The following is an 18,280-nucleotide window of genomic DNA, read 5'->3' as shown; positions in this document are numbered from 1 at the left end:
TGCCCTGTCTGTCTCCCCCCTAACTCCCTGCCAAAACACACCAATCATGGAGTATGGCCATCAACATAGCACGGCATCGAAACCTCAGGATGGTTCTCTCTGGTCAGGGACCCAGTCGTCCTGCGCACCTAACCCAGACCGGGGGTCTAGTAGCAAGTTCGATTATGCGCGATCCGAAGACGTCGCCCTGGTCTTGATTGAGCGACGATCGAATATCATCGAATTCGAGTCAGTTGATAGTAGCATTGAGAAGTATAGTCAGAAGTTTTTTTTTTTTTCTTTCTTTTTCTTCTTCTTCTTCTTTTTGGTTGCAACCCCCCAGTGCGGCCCCTCGAACGTTCTAGTGTGTCGCGGCTCATCACGAACTCGCGGCCCAGGGAAAAAGGCCCACAATGTTGTGTGAGCCGCACGAATGTTGGGCTTATCGAGCCGACTAGTTTGTACATCCATCTACAATGTATGCTGGTTTGCGATCTGAGCCTCATCTTCAACTACCTACACACGTGCGTGCATGACTACTTCCATACTTCACAGTAAGCAATGGACTTTAGATAAGGATGTTACGTACATATGTGATAATCATAAAAGAACACATCTGCTAAATACCTAATGTGCTCTTCATCGCGTGCGACTTCCTCATCATGAGGCATGTTTCCCGCTCTCTGATGAGATCTGGCGATCGTGCCCAGAGCGGATTGGCAATATCCGGTGTCCTATCGCCTGGGCAATGGTGGGAGTCCGTAATGGCATTTATAATAGAGTTTTTACCGCCTGGACAGCCGCCTGGCCAAGTTCTCCAGATCAGAAGTTTACAGGAACCGCTGCTAGCCAATCCAACAAGCAAGCTGTCAGATTTTCTCCTGTATCGTCATGTCCAATCCAAAAGCCAAGGGGAACGAACAGCTCAGGTACGTAGGCATCAGGCATGCCGCAAACCGCTGGTTAAGCAGATCCAATATTCGTTCTCCATCGGGCGGCCACAAATACAAGATGGGAGAGGAGAAACCGGGCTTGGCAAGGTGGGTCGCCCAAAGGAACTCCACCCCAGGATGGATGGCCAGGATGCCCACCCACCAGCGCCAGGATCCATCATGTTTGCTCGATTTCAAGAATGTATGTACTGTATCAATCCAATATAATGTCCCGAATATTCGGCAGGAGGAAGAAGAAGGGGAAAAAAAACAAGATTTTAATAGGAGACGGCTACGAATGCTTTCCAACAGGCACTCACCTCCAGTCCTACCCGCTTCTCCAGTGCCAGTGGTACGTAAGGTATGTACATGCATGTACGTACATACGGGCAGACATAAGCATCACGTAACCCCTGCGGCTTCGTCGTCCCCTACTTTTTGGCACTCTGCCGTTCGTACATACTTGTATGTATGCCAACCGAAATATATGGAGAGAGAGTCGGGCTGCTACTGTGCTGTGTATACTGTACAATATAGGAATTGATTGTTTTTTTCCCTTGTTGATCGTTCCATAATTCCATACAAAGCCCACTGAGCAACACACAACGAACGATACCTACATATTGCTGCAACCCCTTCTTTACTGTGGTGGCCCAACCTAGGTGCTAGGGGGATCAATCGTCCTAGCAGGTACCTAACCTACTCCGTATCCTTGGGATTCCTACCTACTCGGACGCATGTACTGTTCCTTACAACAGGCGGATTGCGTTGTAATGGCTATGTACGTATCTGCAGTATTATGATGGGATACGCACCCGGCTTCTTTTCTTTGCAACCTACTCGGATACAGCTAGACATGTATCAAGGTATGAGTCCATGTTCAGGAAGAGACATACATAGATAGACGAGTGACGGGAGGTACGTGCCAGTGTGAGAAGCTATGTACTTGTTTTCTCTCTCTCTACTACTAGGCCTGCCTAGCCTCTGCCCACCAGCCTGAAAGCCCAAGCCCGAAAAAAGTAGTGCACCCTTCCAACATGTACGTACATGGTGGGCTGGTTCCATCCAACAGCAGCAAGCAGCAGCAAGCAGCAGCAGAGGGGACCAAGAGGAACCAAGAGGGACCATTGACCAAGAGGGACCAAGAGGGACCACACCCAAGACGACCAGGACCCATGCATTGATCGATTCCCTGCTCTCCTCACCCCCCCTAAGGTTCTTTCAAATCAGATCCGTGCCGACCTACCGCCTGTCCAGTCGAGCCAGTCGAGCCAGTCCTGACCAGTCCTGACCAGTTCTGACCAGTCCTGGCCCGTCTTCCAAGGCCCACTTAGCCCACTTGCCCGCCCGCCTGCTCGCACTCTCACTCACGTACTCACTCTTAACGCTCTCCTCCCACGCTCGCCTGCCACTTTCGACCGTCCGTCTTCGCTGCCAACAAAGATTTGGTCCTCTGCTCACAAACTCCCGCCCAGATTCTGATTCAGTCGATATTCACAAGTTTTTCAAACTTTCGGCCTTTGCATTCTTCTCAACTACTAACTTTCTCTACCGGCGCTGTAACTTTGGTTTCATCTACTTCTTTTGGACCCTTCCTTTCCAGGCTTCGACCTTTTTTTTCTTTTTCTCTCTTTCCAAATCCGACTTATTAATCCACCCTGACTGCCAATAATGACGTCCTGAGGAGGAGGGGGGAAATCGCTATCCATCTTCGATAACATAACCATTTCGCCCGCCTCCCGCCCTGGAAACAACAGCCAACCCATTTCTCAGACGCAACCACAGAACCAGGCGATTTTCAAACACCAACACCTTTTCCCCGAGGAAATCTTACCATGATTCGATGACCCTTCAGCATGACGGCTGCACCCACACAATCCACCCCCGAGACAGAACGATTCGACGACGACGCCGCCGAATACTTACCGCACCGCAATGGAGCCGCAATCAACTTCCCGACCGGGGCAACAGCCCCTTCAAAACATAAAGACCGAATTCCCTTCGCAATCCCAAGTCCCCTCCCGGACTGCGAGCAGCACCCCCGTTTCGTCGCCAGGCCTCTTCAGTCCCAATAACCCGCGCCCCGCCCTTAACTTCCCAACCCATTCGGCGTCGGATGCCTCCACCCCCGTTGCGATGAACAGTCCCTACTTACACCCCTTGCAGAACCATCGGGTCCGAGAGTGAGTATTGCGTGGTGCCCCCCGGATATTTGGAATGGAGTGGCTGAGAGTCATCTAGGACGCACAAGGCTTTGGTAGACCTCGACTCAATGACCGGCCGCAAGATCATCAACCAGTATGAAGTCATCGAGGAGATTGGCCGTGGAGTCCACGGCAAAGTCAAACTCGCTCGAAACCTCGAGAACGGCGAAAATGTCGCCATCAAGATCGTTGCTCGCTTCTCCAAGAAGCGACGCTTGGGCAAGGTCATGGCACTGTCTCCCCAGGACAAAACGAAGAAAGAGATCGCCATCCTCAAAAAGATTCGACATCCCAACGTTGTTGCGCTCCTCGAGATCATCGACGACCCCGAACTTAAGAAAATCTACATGGTCCTTGAACATGTCGAGCTCGGTGAGGTGGTTTGGCGCAAGAAGGGCATACCCTCGATATGCAACTGGGAAAGGAGACGCATCGAGAAAGAGATGAGCGGCCAGATGAGCACCGAGGAGGAGGAAGCTTACGTCCAAATCCTCGAACGCAAGCATGCCGTGACCGAGCTCAAGCGGGCGAGAATGCAGCAAAAGCAACAGCAAAGAGGACCCGAGGATTTCTGGAGCATCGAGTACGGCGCGGCCAGCGAAGGAGGAGACCCGTCATCCCTGCCGCGCGTGCTATCTAGAGATGCTGTACAAGGTTCCTCCTCTGCCGGAGAATGGAACTTCTTCTCTGCTTCACCACATGGATCGAGGTCAACGTCCCGCGCTGTTACACCTATTCCCTCCGAGACCGATCTGTCATCTGTTGGTGCCGACTACTCGAGCGATATGGAAACACCTGGGGCCACTCATTCACGACCAGGCTCCGTGACCGCTCTCGAGGGCACAATGTACGGCCCCTATGCCGCCGAAGAAGCGATGTTCCGTGGCCGGTCCCCCAGTATGGCCGATTCGATCATCTCTCACATGTCCTCGGTCGACTTCAACACTCAACCGCATGACCCTTTTGCAGACGATTATTCGTACGTGCCTTGCTTTACGATCGAAGCTGCCCGCGCTACTTTCCGGGACACTGTTCTGGGCTTGGAGTATTTGCACTACGAGGGAATTGTGCATCGTGATATCAAGCCAGCAAATCTTTTGTGGACCAAGGACCATCGAGTGAAGATTTCCGACTTCGGTGTTTCGTACTTTGGTCGACCTATCCGGGATGGAGAGATGGACGAGTTTGTGTCGGAATCCGAAGCACGCGATTTCGACGACGACCTCGAGCTTGCAAAGACGGTTGGCACGCCCGCTTTTTTGCGCCCGAACTGTGCTATACCGATGTCGAATGTGAGCAGCCGAAGATATCAGAGCAGATTGACGTGTGGTCCTTGGGGGTCACGCTATACTGTTTGATTTTCGCCCGCATACCGTTCATGGCCGAGGACGAATTTCAAATGTTCAGGAAGATAGCAACCGATGATGTCTACATCCCGCGACGACGCCTAAAGCCCGTGGATCCTCTGACATCTCCGACTACGACATCACTATATCACCGCGTTAACAATGCGCCGTACCGGGATGATTGCGAGTTTGCGTATGAAGAGATCGACGACCTCCTTTACGACCTGCTGTCGCGCATGCTCATCAAGAACCCCGAGAAGCGCATTAGACTGCGGGAAGTGAAGCGGCATCCCTGGGTCGTGCAAGGCATTGATAACCTTCTCGGTTGGCTCGACGACACAGATCCTTCACGACGGACTGCTGGCCGTAAGATTCAGGTGGACGAGCGCGAAGTCTCTCGGGCCGTCGTGCCTCTGACTTTCCTGGAGCGTGCCCGATCGGTCATGAAGAAAGCTGTGGGCAAAGTCATCCCCTCTCACCGCCCAGATGCTACAGTAACCAGGAGACGGGCAACCAGCAGCGCTGCCAGTTCTGCTGGTGATAGCCCACCAACGGCTGCAGCTTCACCCCATTTTCGGGACAGTCGCCGTAAGAGTCTCCGCGGCGATGACTATTTTGTGAGTTCCAAAGAGCCAGCGGGACATCACGAGCACCCCCTTTCCCAAAGTGTTACGGCTAGTCCACAAGCATCCCCTCCTGTCGATGATCAGGAGGATCGCAATGCTCTCAAGCACAGCCAAGCACACTCGAGTTCGGTAGGCGGAGATCTTGAAGGCCAAGCAACCGGATCCCACAGCAATTTTAACGCAAGCCCAGATGCCGCAAATCGGTCGCCCTCGAGGAAGACTACTTCGCCCGGGAAGACTTTTTCACCGTCACACATACGCGCACGCTCGGTAAATAGCCAGTTTCTTGTGCTCACTGCCGCGGGACGCGAATCGCAAACGACACCAACCACCCCTGCGGTTAGCACCTCATGTCACGACGACCCCCTGGCGGCTCTACGTAAATCCCGTGACATGGAATCGCTCGACGACTCCTCACGGTCACGCTCAGTCGACCGCGGTCTATTCGCAAGGGAGGACAAGCGAGCAGAAGCAAAGGTGTCTTTGAGCACTGCCATGGCACCGGGCAATGTTGAATCGCCAAAACGTCCTACACACCTCCGCATGGCCGACCCCAGCACCCACAATGCAGACCCCCCAACGTCGTCACCCATGTTCTATTCGCCCAAAGCCATCCGAACCTACCATCACGTCGCATCCGGGTCCGACTCCAACCTCTACGAGAGACCATCGTTCGTGGCCGCCTGTCTAGACAATCGGCCATTGACGTCTCAAAAGGTACTTCAGATGGATGCAAAGACGCCGCCTCAGCGAACCTACAAACCTTCAACCCCCGAATCCTTTGCTCGAGCACAAGAGCAGATGCAACGCCGCCAGCATCGCGAACACGAAGAGCAAGTAAGGCGACAACAGTTGCAAGCATCTCAACAGGATGTCGATCCTGCTTGGGTGCCGTGCCCTCCATCGTGCCCCCCATCGCCCGATGATGAGGCAAGCATGGAAAAGCCGTTGCCTCCGTCCAGATCAGACACTGCCGGAACGGTGGTCACCACGAGCTCTTCTTATGGCAACATGGCCACCCCATTGACTAGCCCCAGCGAAGCGGCGAGTCCGGTTCGCAAAGGTGACTCGCCCATTTACCGATCTGACCCTTCGCTCCCTGCTCTGCTGAGTGGAGCCAGTTCGGTTTCAGCGGACGTTGAGGGTGACTTCTTGCTCCGGCCAGGCTCTGTGAACCGACCTTCGCTTATTGACACAACGGACTCGCTCACGCCTCCGGCAATGGCTAAAGAACCAATGGCCGGGTTCCCTCTCGAGACCCTCGAGGACGAGCATGCTTTCCATCTGCGAATGGCCAACTCGACCCATATGCGGTCTTCTTCGGTATTCTCCTCACAATGTGTCGATGACGACGACAGCGATAGCGACGAGGGCGTCCTCATGATCAAACCGAGGAGAAGAGGAACGAGCCAAGACCCGACCAGCCAACCTCCAAGCAGATCCAATACGCATATCAAGCGGAGAGATACGCAGACTAGTGTCGGCAGCACGGAGACTGCTAAGAAGGTTGTGATGCACGCCGAGTAAATATTTGGCCCCGCTACAGCCTGACTTTTGCAGTTTTCACTCTCCATTTTCCCATGCCACAATAGCTGGCTTGCTCTCAAAGAGACGGAGCACGTACAACGGAACTGTAATTTCTATTTTATACGTCGATGGATTGACAGGTTTAGCACGCATCTGATGACGGTCAGATTGAATGATGGGATGAGATACGCGGTTACGTGGGCAGCAAGCAAACAGCTGAGGTGTTTCGCGTTGTGTTTGTGGTCTTGTTTTGAAGGGGCGCCGTGACGGGTTGTGGCAAGATGATCCCGACTACCAGGACAATATACCTCCCTGTTCATCTCCCTCTTATTGCATTGGGGCGGGCAGCTTCTTCTTCTTTCTCCTCCTCGCGGCTTCGCGGCAGAGGCCAAAATCACATGGGCACCCGGGGCCGGAACACTTGGTACCCTTGTTAGCATCGCGGACGCACCGCTGATAGATAAGTTTGGCATATTAACGGAGTTAACTCGTGCATTATTAATACAGCGGCAGACTTTTCTCCTCTGTATAGATGATAAACATTACTTGACCTGTAATACTCTTTCCACTTGTGATGTCATGTGGTGTTGATTACCTTGAGATGAGCACCAGCCAGCCTGTGGTCGGTTATATGAACATTCATGAGACTGTTACTCAAGCAAAGGACAGACGCAAACGATGTGTGTTGGTGTCGTCATCTTCTCATTATTAATAGCGTCATTATATGCCACCCCAAACGCATGTTATCTAGTCCTATAAGCAGAACAGTAACCAATACAAGCAAGCGCCCAAGCCAAAAAATAACGCCCCCAAAGGAGTGTTTGTTTGAACTCCCCCTTCCCCCTTTTTTGTGCATGGAAACCACTGCGGACCGATCCGGGCCCGTAATGCCATGATCGAGAAGAAGAAAAAACCAGATAATCGCAAAACGCCTTCCCCTAAATCTTTACCAAGTACTCATACACTTTAGCTGTGTGCTTTTTCGCCCATTAAACAGCAAATTCGACACGCAAACTCCTTTGTTTCCCGTTCCGGTGATTTCGTCAACTTGTTCCTACTGGCTTCTTCTACTACCAGTAAAGGAGGTAGGTAGCTCGCCAAATACATAACTTCGTGAGATGGGTGGGTGGTTCCTTGGAACCACACCACGCCGTTGGTTGGGGTGTTCTTCAAAATTAGACAGATGCCTGCTTGGGCTCTGCGATGGCCCCGCACGCGGCCAGGGCGGTCCAGACACCGTCCTTCTTCATGACCTCGTGCCTCTGCAAGACCAGACCGTCGAGCATCTTGAGGCGCCCGCACGACTGTGCGATGACCAACTCGTGGAGGCGGCGACGCTTCTTGGTACCCATATCCAGCCTGGCCGCGTAGGCGGTATCCCGCTCCCGGTTGGCGTCGGGCAGGGTAAAGGGATCGGGTTGCTCGGCGGTCTCGTTTTCCATCGACACGAGCGACTGTTGACTGTGGTTGGGCAGGTAGAAGCCCAGCGTGGTCAGGTTGTCCCGGAGGTCCAGCTTGCTGAGATGGGGGAACTCGGCCAAAATGGTGGCCACGGTGTTGATGTCGGCCAGGCGGTTGCCGGCCACAAGCAGCTTCTTGAGGCGGGGGATGTAGCGCAGCGCTGAGAGGTCCTCGAGGGCGTTGAAGTTGAGGTTCAGTGTGCGGAGGTTGGGCATCAGCTGGCCCAGGTTCTTGGACAGCGACTCGAGGCCGCAGTTGGCCAACTCAAGCAGCTGCAGGTTGAGGAAGTCGACCTTGGGATCGAAGGCCGTAAGCAGGTTGCCCGACAAGAACAGCTTGCGGACCTCATAGATCTGGGCCAGGAATGCCATGTCGAGGGCCGATCCTCCCTTTTGCTCACGCAGAGACAGGCTGTCTAGGCGACGAGCACGCGCAAACCCAGTCAGCCTCGTGAGACGGTTGCGGTCTGCATGCACCATCCGAATACCAGGGAAACCCGCCATGTTGAGAGACTCCAGGAGATTGTCCGAAAGCTTCAGGTACTTCAGTCCAGTCATGACTTGGTCATCGGACGCAGCAAAGGACTGGAGTTGGTTGTTGTCGAGATTCAGCATCGACAGGGCAGGCAGCTGGTCCAGGTGTTTGACTGAAGTAATTTGGTTGCCTTGCAGGTCGAGTTCAGTGAGCCGGTCCATTCTGGCACCGTCCATGTTGACATGCTCGATCAGGTTGCCGCGGACCCGAAGCACCTGTAAACTGTCGTGGAACTTGATACCCTCCAGACTAGTGATGTGGTTGTTGTCCGCACGAAGGTTGCGCAGATGTACTAGATCCTTGAATGCGTACAGACTGTCAATCTCGTTGTTGGAGATATCGATGTACTGCAGATTCATCAAATGACCCCAGGCCGTCAGCCCCGAAAGACAGTTGTTGGCCATCTTCAGATTTCGGACGCCCTGGGGTACTCCGTCAAGATGGCAGATCGAGTTGTCCGAGGCGTCGAGGGTTACGACTTGACCACAGAATTCGTCCAATTTGTGTAGACTTTGCAACTGCTTGCTGCTAACATCCAGCTCTCGCATGGAGTCCCAGTCGGGTTCGAATGGCTCAACCTCGGTGATTTTCTCGACCAGCGTTCGGATCGCCTGCGACAAAACCTTGTTCGGTCTGTTTCCGGTGACGAGGTAATCCTCGCCTACCACGTAACTGACCTCCAGACCAAGGGATTGATCCCCATGGTTCATTGTAAACTCGGACAACGGGCTAAGAGAAAGGGTACCGACATGCCGGGCAATCACAGGCGTAGCAGACTGCCCAGGGAAACGTCTCGTGTTAGGGGCAGGTGTAGTAATGATGAAGCTGACGCTTTTGTTGTGCTTGTCGTCGTCTTCTTCAGGAGCCACCAAGCTGGATTCGCCGAGAATACTCAGTTGCTTTTGCTCGGATGCATCGTGCTCATCGTAGACGGTGTCTTCGTCTTGTTCTTCAATGCGGGAAATTGGGCGAGGGAAAAAGGGCTGCGACTTGAACGAGGCATTGGTTTTCGCATTCTGGGACCGGCTTCTGGATCTCGATGAAGTGGAACGCGTGGTCACCGTAGGTGCGAAATTCGGACGGCGACCGCGCCTCATTGAATCCGTAGCAACACTTCCGACAGATCTGTCACCAGTGCTGAAGCTGTCTTCCGTGCTGCTATCATCAGTTGCGCGCTGTGGCAGATGATCCTGGATGATGGACGCAATCGGAGAAGAAAATGTGATGGTCAGGTTTTTCCGTCGATGGGGGGAATTCGCGATTCTATCCTCGAGAAGTGTTATTTCGTGCTCAACGTCTTCGGCGTCGATTGCTGTTTCCGCCACAGCCGGCTTCAGTTTGGAGAATGCTTCCGTCTTATGGCTCATCATATTCTCAACCTCTAAACTTCCCCTAGTCTTGGTCGAAGTCTTTCCACACGACGGAGGAGGAACAAAATCTTCTCTAACGAATTCGTTCAAGTCCTCGAGCGGTGCTGTCTTGAGCTTCAGATTGAGCCTCTCTCTGGTCTCGTCCACTGAGAGGTCGGGGATGCTGGCAAACGGGTCGTCTTCGCTATCTTCCGACGGGAGAAAGTTCAGAACTCGCGTTTGGGGCCGGGGGGTCTTGACTTTTGTCCAGACATTCTTCTCTTTATCCAAAACCATGTTGCCAACCTGATCACCAATCAGCTGACTCACCACATCCGGTGCGATTAGCCTCCTCGAATCCGAGCCTCTAGAAGATCCAGTTCGCCCAGAGCGACCCGACGACCCAAAAGAGGAACGAGTGTCTTGCGTGGGGAAGTCACTGCTCGCTCCGTTCGCAGGGGCATCCGGGTTGCGTGAGATTCTGACATTAGGCATATCGCTAACGACATTCTCGTGCCCGAAACTACTCTGGCGAGATTCATTCGAACGAAGGCTTCGTTGGATTTCTTCCTTGATCCGTTTGTCTTGTTCCACGGCTTCTTTTGCCATTCCTATGGACCGCAAAGAGTAGGTGGCGAGATCACCCATGTCGCTTCTTTCTTCATATTGTCGAAGCTTGTCCATCAACTCGGGGTCATCCTGCCGGATGGCCATGCGGGAGACTTCGGGCCGACCCTCTCGACTTGGTGGCCTGGAGAATGGCTCTCTTGTCGAATCTTCGTACGACGACTCGTCGGTACCCGTGAGCATCGACTCCCCTTGCTGTGCACTATCCGACTCCGATTCCTCCACACTCGCGAGTCCATTCTGTGGTCGCGCTCTGCTACGGATCATGGCCATTATCTTCTCAGCCTCGTTCAGAAAATCCTGGGTTTTCATAGACGTTTTTCGAGAGCCATCGGCAGTGGAGTCTTGAATAGAAACATCAGATTCATCAACCGAGCCATCGACCGTCCCGTACGGAATATCCGCCAGTGGCTCTCTCTCTCGTTGTATTGAAGACCTCTGACTGGGCGTGGGTGTACGAGGCCGCTCGAATTGCTTTGCCATTAGGAGCGCAGGGTTGGTTGATCGCAAGCCGTCCGAGTAAGAGCCATATTGCCTACCTGCTATGGCATGCTGCATGGTATTGTGAGAGGCCTGCACCGGGACCACGGCATCATTGCGCTCCTCCAAGCCGTAAGCAACATCTGACTTATGCAATGTTCTTCGTCTCTTCGGAGTGGGATCTTTTGAAGGCGAGGTCCGCGGCCGTTTACTTTCCGAGCCGTCCCGTTTTGGTGTCATCATATTGTTAGGGCCCTGAGCCTGCATCGGCATATCAGTTCTCAGAGCAAGCTTCCCATACTTCGAGCTTTCTGTTGTGGTACTGGACTTGTTTCGCCGGCGGCCCACCATCAACGAGTCCGTCTCTGATACAGTGGAGTGTTGGCTCAGGTCAAACTTGATAGGGCGACTCGGGGGTAGTGGGCTGCTCTCGGGGGCGACGTTCTCCTTGTCAGTCAACGTTGAATACTCCGGGTCAGCCAAAGAAATCTCCTCGTTGAAGGAGTACCCGTCAAGAGCACCTGAACCGAATTGATTGAGCCTTTCATAGGTCTCCAACCATGGTTTTCTTTCAGCTGTTTGTGGCCTCCGGGGACTTGAAGTGGGTCCGAAGCCTCTATTGAAATTGGACTTGGAAGGGGATACACCAGGCGATGCGATTACTGATTCTTCCATCGAACGGGATGGACTCTCGGTCATGGGATCTTCAAACTGACTGATTCGTCGTAGAAGAGTTTGATTTGTGAAGGTATCATACGGCCCGAAAAGTTTCAAGGGACTGCCACTAATGGGTTGACGTGGAGCCGGCTTTTCCAGACTTGGTTTCGGAGGAGGCGGCATCTCGGTGCTTTTGGACGAAAATGATTGCTGCTTCTCTTCGACTGATGCCAACCGATCTGTGCGCACAGTCGGGAACTGTTTCGGGGTGCTTGCCTGCAGAGAAGACTCTGGAAGCATTTCAGATGAATCCGTATGTACCGGCGGGCTCAATGGTCGGCTCTTGAAGGAGCCCTCCGCTGAGCGCCCTCCTCTCCGAACGTTGAGATAGCCGCCTTTTTTCGCGTAGTCCTCAGTGGTATCTGTTTCCAGAGCAGCACTGGCTCCAGTAGCAGATTGCTGGTCCATCTGACTGCTCGGATCCGAGTCAAGAATCATTTGGTTTTGGCGCAGTCTACGGAGACGTCTTTTGAGCTGTTGGGAAGACAGCTCCATGGGCGCAAAGCTGACCCGGCCTTCCTCGTTCTTCTTTGGCGAGAGTAATATAGGACTGAAGCTCTCATTGCGGCCGTCACTCTTGCCTCCAGCGCTCTTCGCGCTCACTTTGCGCGACGCGTCTAAGTGACTGTCAGGGCTCGGTGGCGTGGTTGAAAGGTCACCGGAAGCATCCATCGCGTTTGTGTTTTGACTTTGTACATTTCCTTCTGTTTTGGAACTGTCCGCGCGACCAGCTTTGTTGGAGTCATCGATATTTAATGCGAAAGTGATGGTCTTCTTTTGCGGCTCAGGCCGGATTTCGGAGAGCTCTGCACTGTCTTCCTGCAAACCCCCTTGGGAACCATCCACCGAACGTTGGTGACGGCGTCGCAAGTAGGGTGGCGGACTAGAAGGGAGGGTTATGTCGTTCATTGTATATCCCTCGGCCTGTTCATCGGCCTTGTCCTCGTCTGTCTGGTCCTCGGTGGGCGGGCGAAAGATGTTTTCCAATCCGTTGGCGGCTGAGCTGAACAAGTCCTTGGTTTCGCCATATGACATTTCGCCATGCAACAACCGTCTCCGCCACTCGGGTATCGAATCTGTGTCTTTGGTAGGAGACGCGCTTTGCGACTTGTGTACCGTGTTGTTATTGCTGTTGTGCACTACTGATGCAGCAGTAGATTCGGAATTCGAACGGCTCAATCGGCGGCCTCGCTGGTTTGTTTTCGTGATTTGTGCCAAGCCCGCAAGCCCGCGTTGTGACGATTGGATGTTGATGTCGTTCTGGCTCCTTTCGGCTAATACGTTCAAGCTACTATCGTAGGTTGTTGGCTGCGACTTTCTGGAGACCAGGCTGGGGGGGTGGTAGTCGCGTTGTCGGGCCCCCGCGTGCTGGCTTGCCTCGAATTGGGTTGTGAGGGAAAAGGCGACAGCTGAGCTTGCGAATTGTCGGATCTGGGTTCGGAGACCCAGTCCTCGGATAAAGAATCGAGCCAAGCGTGAGCCATTGTGAATGACCCAAGCCCAGTAACAAAATTACGGATTGCGCCTTAGGCGATCAGTACGTCCCCATACAGAGCAAATAAATAGGGCAAGTAAATGCTACAGCAGAATGTTTGCGCCGGGGAATCCCAGACCGGGGAGGGGGTTTGGTGACGGGCTGTTGTTTATGGAGATACGCGTGTGTGGGTGGGTAGTGGGATTGCTCGGTAATTACGTAGGATGGATGGGTGCACTGAAAAAATCGGGTTCGAAGAAGCCGGCAAGACTTATAATGAATGAGCAATCAATGGTGAGATATATTTGGGACTATAAGAAGTCCATTCCAGAAGCCGGGAGGTAGGGTAGGATAGCAGTATTATCATTGAGTGATGTGATGCGGCTCTTCCTGTCGCATGCCCACAGATAAGGCAAAGCACCCAAGACGCGATTTGAGAATGGACCATGTTGCGACCAAATCAACAACCGGTTGCCGATCTGGGCTGGTCCTGCGTGCCGGTTGCTACGGCGACAGGCCTAGCGAGCTCAGCCAGGCGTGCTTTTTCTCTCCGAAAACTGGGAGTTCAGCCTTCCGGGTACTCCATACTTCATGGATGTAGCAGATAGAGGGTTCCAATCGGCTTAGGTACTCTGGGTACTGAATTGGAAAGCTACCTCTTAGGGTAAGTAGATACCGTGGTAGGTAGGATCTGACATCAACGAACGAGTTTCTTATCTTTTTCAGTCGCTTGTTGTGTATATATGTGTGTGTGTGTGTGTATTCTGGGAGTTGCGACCACAAGCCAAATCCGGCCTACCTGATTCATTGATTCTCGCTGTGCAGTGTAGAGCCATCCGGACGTACCTTCTCAACATCGAGACAATCATACCTCCATGTGGACAAGACATTGGCACTTGTAGTGCCTAAAATAGTTCCCTCGCATATTTGTCGATTGTCCATGAAGGACGAAACAAAGATAGAAACAGTCTAGTGCATCCCTTACTTCATGTACCTAATGCAACGTATCTGTTGGAAGGTAGCTAGCACATGCAGCGATTAGCGACTGATGTTCTGGAGGGATGAGGGCGATTGATTTGCGCTAGTCTGCAAATGGGGGGGATTGGGAAATCGGGGGGGGGTCGAACATGAACCACTTTACGCGAGGGGCGCGTGCTCCGATACGGGACCGCGTTCTCTGGTCAACCCAAAATGCAACTGCCAGTGGAGCTTGCTTGCTTTGACATCAAATAACACTGTGACATTGGCCCAAAGTTGATACAGCCTCTAACCCCCGCCCGCTTCTCTCTTCCGTCCAACAGAGCGGCCAGAGTGTTGCGTACTTTGGCTGAGCATGGAGGTGTTCCGACTCATTTCTGTGTGACCTTCCCGAGTTGCGAACAGTACTGTCGGACAACGAGAAAACGCTGCACAAAACATCAACATGGACATGGATTGGTGGGAGCAGGCCCAGCCTCGAGAAGAGCCCCTTCACTGCGCCGCCCCTCAAAGCCCGGAAGATGTTCTGTATCTAGGTTCCGACGACGGCCTCGACGATGCCACCAAGGCTGCGAAGCGACGACGATATGAGGAAAAGGGACGGCAATATCTCAGGGGGAGACCACTTCGATTATTTTCGGCCTCCCTGCGGGGTCCCTTCGAGAAGTCCTCAGGCTGGCAGAACCCCTGGCTCCCCAAAAACGGCACTCTGCCTCCTTCTTCATTGCGACCGACCGTAACCAAGCCCGCTGTCAAGGCCGCCATACGACGTACCATCCACAAACTCGAGGGCACGGCAAATTCGACACCAGATACTAGGGGGTCTATGCAATGTCACTTGCCCAGCCCAGAGAGCAACCAAGATTTTCAGCTGGACGATTACGACAGTCTTGGTCCCGATAAGCGGTCCCGAATACAAAGCTGGGCAAAGAACGTAACGACGGGTGCGCTAGAAAAAGACAGTTTCTGGGCCCCGGCCCAAGCCAAATTGCAAACTCCCGACAATGTCACCAACAAGCGGCCTGCAGAAAACAACTGGCTGAAAAGCAAGTTGTCGAAGCGGTCAAAGTCGAACCATCCATTATCAAGTGCGCTAATGACTCCCACTCCCGTCATTCCCTCCGAGCCAGTCCGGGACACCAGCCCACCGTCATTCGCCGTCTCGCAGGAAGCTTCGGATACGACCCAACAGCACCCGCTTCCGGATTTGGACATTGTTGCGAGTTCACCCGGTGCTGCTCAAGGGATGGCTCAATTTGTTGCAGAATCCTCTCAAGCGATTGCAGAAAGCAGCTATCCAGGGTTGGAACGATCCCTGGCTCCGCATTCCTCTCCCAAGGATCTGAACCCCATGTCTCTGATTCCATCAGACGCAAACGTACCAGACCAACTGCCTGCCAATAACAACATTTACTCCGAGACTTCCAGTGAACTTTCTTCACTGAGGAGCTCTCAAGTCACGCCTGCTTCCCCCATACGGGAAATTGAACAGACGGATGACCTACCAAACCTCGAGACCGCAGCTAAGTTCCATGAACCAGTTGAGAACGCCACTGCTAGTGGAGATAGCCACACGGAGGAGGCAGACAGTAACTTTGAAAGCCACCTGGATCAGAGTTTCCATTACAAGACACGCCCAAGCCGAAAAGACGCTACCAGGCCAGTAACCGCAGAGCCCGCTGCGACTGTTCCTCTTTCGCAACCTACACAGACGGGAACACCGGTATCCGAGAATCATCAAGATTACGTGACGTTCAAGACCCGGCAGACACAGAGGGACGATATTGATGCCATCTTTCCCCAGTGTGCAAGCGCGATCTCAGTCTTCGTGGGGGATCCTCAGTCGGATACAAAGACTCCAAGCGTGATTGACAACGAGGAAACGGGGGATCAGAGAACAGTTGAACCACCACCACCACCACCATCTTCGACTATCCTTCCATCAACGGTGAATGCCGATGCAGTATGCAAGCACTCAACAGAGCAGAACGATAGACCAAGCAGCAAGGAGGCTGAAAGCCGCCTTCCCCCAAACCAAGATATAGCCGACCCAAACCAGCCAGAATCACTGCCAGCCGTGGGAGGTACTTTCAGGAGTAAAGCGACTTGCTCTAAAGAATCCTTCTCTAGTCCTGTAGTAGATGGAGATACTACTCTAGTGGTTGCTGCGATGGATGTTGATGGCCAGCTGGACAACACAAGCTTCTTCCATCCGCCGGAAAGATTACATATGGTGAAGTATGCCGAAGGTGCTCCATTATTGGCTTCTTTGGCTGCGAGGGCCAGCTCACTTGTGGATTCAAGACAGGTATCTGTGGAGCAGCCAGTGTCCACCAACTCACCGATATCTTCAGAAGGCGAAAAGCGTGGCATGATAGACAATGCTTCTCCAAGGCATGAATTTGACGGGGAAGAAACAGAAGTACACATTCCACTGTCGCAGATGGAATGGGGTATTGGAGAGCGAGAAACACACTCCCCTACGTGCTCGTCCTCAGCTGCTGTAGAGAAACCTCTGTTTCCTTTCTCGAATGAAGCAGTTGAAAGCATGGCTGGGAATATCGAGCAAGTGCTTGATAACAACACACAGCAGGAACTATTGACAATGGAGGCTCAGTTAGACGCTGCAGATACCACCGTACATATCAAGACAGAGCCGGATGAGGAGATACCAGCCCTCGCTGCCTACGATACCAGTATGCCAGGCCCTTCATCCATTATGTTGGATCAGAGCGCGCTGCGGCCCTCCCAACAGAGCCCATGGGGAATGGTTGATGCCGATGCCCTTTTGGAGGTTAAGAATGAGTTCCAAGCAACGAACTTGGCTGTACCTCGACCCGACCTTGGAACATTACCAAACACAGCTTCACAATTGCCATCGCACCTGCAAAGTCCTTGGGGTGGTGTTGACGCTCGGACGCCCATCAGACCTTATGGATCGATACCAGTGTCGTCTCTGCTCAATGTCACCCCTCAATGGTCATCACGAAGTCAGCCTGAAGACAAAGCCAGTAATTCACTACGAAGCCATGTGTCATTTGCTTCACAGCCTAGCGACACTCCCAACAGCTTCCTACGAGGCCGTTTATCGTCTAGCTCTCTCGAGACCCCGCAAGCTGCACAGAGAAGAGAGGAGACACCCGAGCCTGAGTTGTCGGTCAAGTCGTTTGCTAAGTTCAATACACCCTCGCCAAAACGCAAGCCTCGGGGTTATAAGCATCCCAGATTGTCAGGAAGCCGTCTACCTAGCACGCAGGTGCTAGTTGACGCAACGGACGGCAACCCATGGGGCACTCAAGGGTCACGGTCAAATCTACGTGTCTCTTTTGCCCCTTTGCCCTGCGACGAGAAGGATTCTGCCAACACGGTGTCACCCCAAGCGCCTCGTCCTGCGTCGCCTCCGCCAGCAATAACACCAAGGGAAGATGACGACGACACGGATCATCGCTTCTGGAAACATTTCGACGCGGTGAAGAGCCGCGGTGGTCACCCGCCAAAAGCAGACACCCAAGAACGCCTATTGCCAAGAGAATCCCAACAGCGGCCAGTGAGCCCCGAAGTTGGTGCTATGGCGGAGGCATTCCGGGAAGCAGATACTTACCACATTTCGAACCTGCTTGAGCCAAGAGCACCATCAGCTCAGGAGGATGAAGAAGCACTCCCGGTTGGTAGCTGCCAGAAGGATGGGCCTGCGATTGACGCTTCGCAATCGCCATGGCGAGAGGAAAGCCAGGGACTTGATGCCGTAGCCGAAGTGATGCAAAATCTAGATGACTTTCTCAATCCTCAGTGGGGTGAAGAGAGCGATCTGGGTATGGCACTCTGATTCTAGGAGTCAATTTGCTTCGGGGGTTGTTCTGGCGGGAACCAGCATCTAAGGATTATCACATGAACGACCACCAAATTAGGATGTTGCGGAGACCGGCGATAGGAGGATTGTTTATGATACCCATTCTACGAAGATATCGCATGTCAGGAGTTCTGGGATTAGTAGCGGGCGCATCGACGTTCCAGGCCGCCTCGGGACTGTTTATGGGTAGCAGTAA

General features: G+C 53.1%; 3 protein-coding genes across 3 annotated transcripts; 2 read left to right on the top strand and 1 right to left on the bottom strand.

Annotated features, from left to right (window-relative positions):
• Positions 1-3,183: 3,183 nt before the first annotated feature.
• Positions 3,184-6,614, top strand: PG986_009447 (uncharacterized protein; the record flags this gene model as incomplete). The annotated part of the gene is made up of 2 exons (XM_066845669.1): positions 3,184-4,356; positions 4,413-6,614. The coding sequence occupies 2 exons, from the start codon at positions 3,184-3,186 to the stop codon at positions 6,612-6,614; spliced, it is 3,375 nt and encodes a 1,124-aa protein (XP_066698067.1).
• A 1,175-nt stretch (positions 6,615-7,789) lies between these two features.
• PG986_009446 (uncharacterized protein) lies at positions 7,790-13,266 on the bottom strand (the record flags this gene model as incomplete). The annotated part of the gene is made up of 2 exons (XM_066845668.1): positions 7,790-13,112; positions 13,190-13,266. 2 exons carry the CDS (start codon positions 13,264-13,266, stop codon positions 7,790-7,792), a joined length of 5,400 nt encoding a protein of 1,799 aa, XP_066698066.1.
• Positions 13,267-14,679: 1,413 nt separating this feature from the next.
• Positions 14,680-18,060, top strand: PG986_009445 (uncharacterized protein; the record flags this gene model as incomplete). The annotated part of the gene is made up of 1 exon (XM_066845667.1): positions 14,680-18,060. The coding sequence occupies one exon, from the start codon at positions 14,680-14,682 to the stop codon at positions 18,058-18,060; it is 3,381 nt and encodes a 1,126-aa protein (XP_066698065.1).
• Positions 18,061-18,280: the final 220 nt, after the last annotated feature.

The sequence above is a fragment of the Apiospora aurea genome (assembly GCF_038362705.1).
Source record: "Apiospora aurea strain CBS 24483 chromosome Unknown utg000006l_segment0_segment0, whole genome shotgun sequence".
Lineage (NCBI taxonomy): Eukaryota > Fungi > Ascomycota > Sordariomycetes > Amphisphaeriales > Apiosporaceae > Apiospora > Apiospora aurea.
This window is presented reverse-complemented; position numbering and strand designations above follow the sequence as displayed.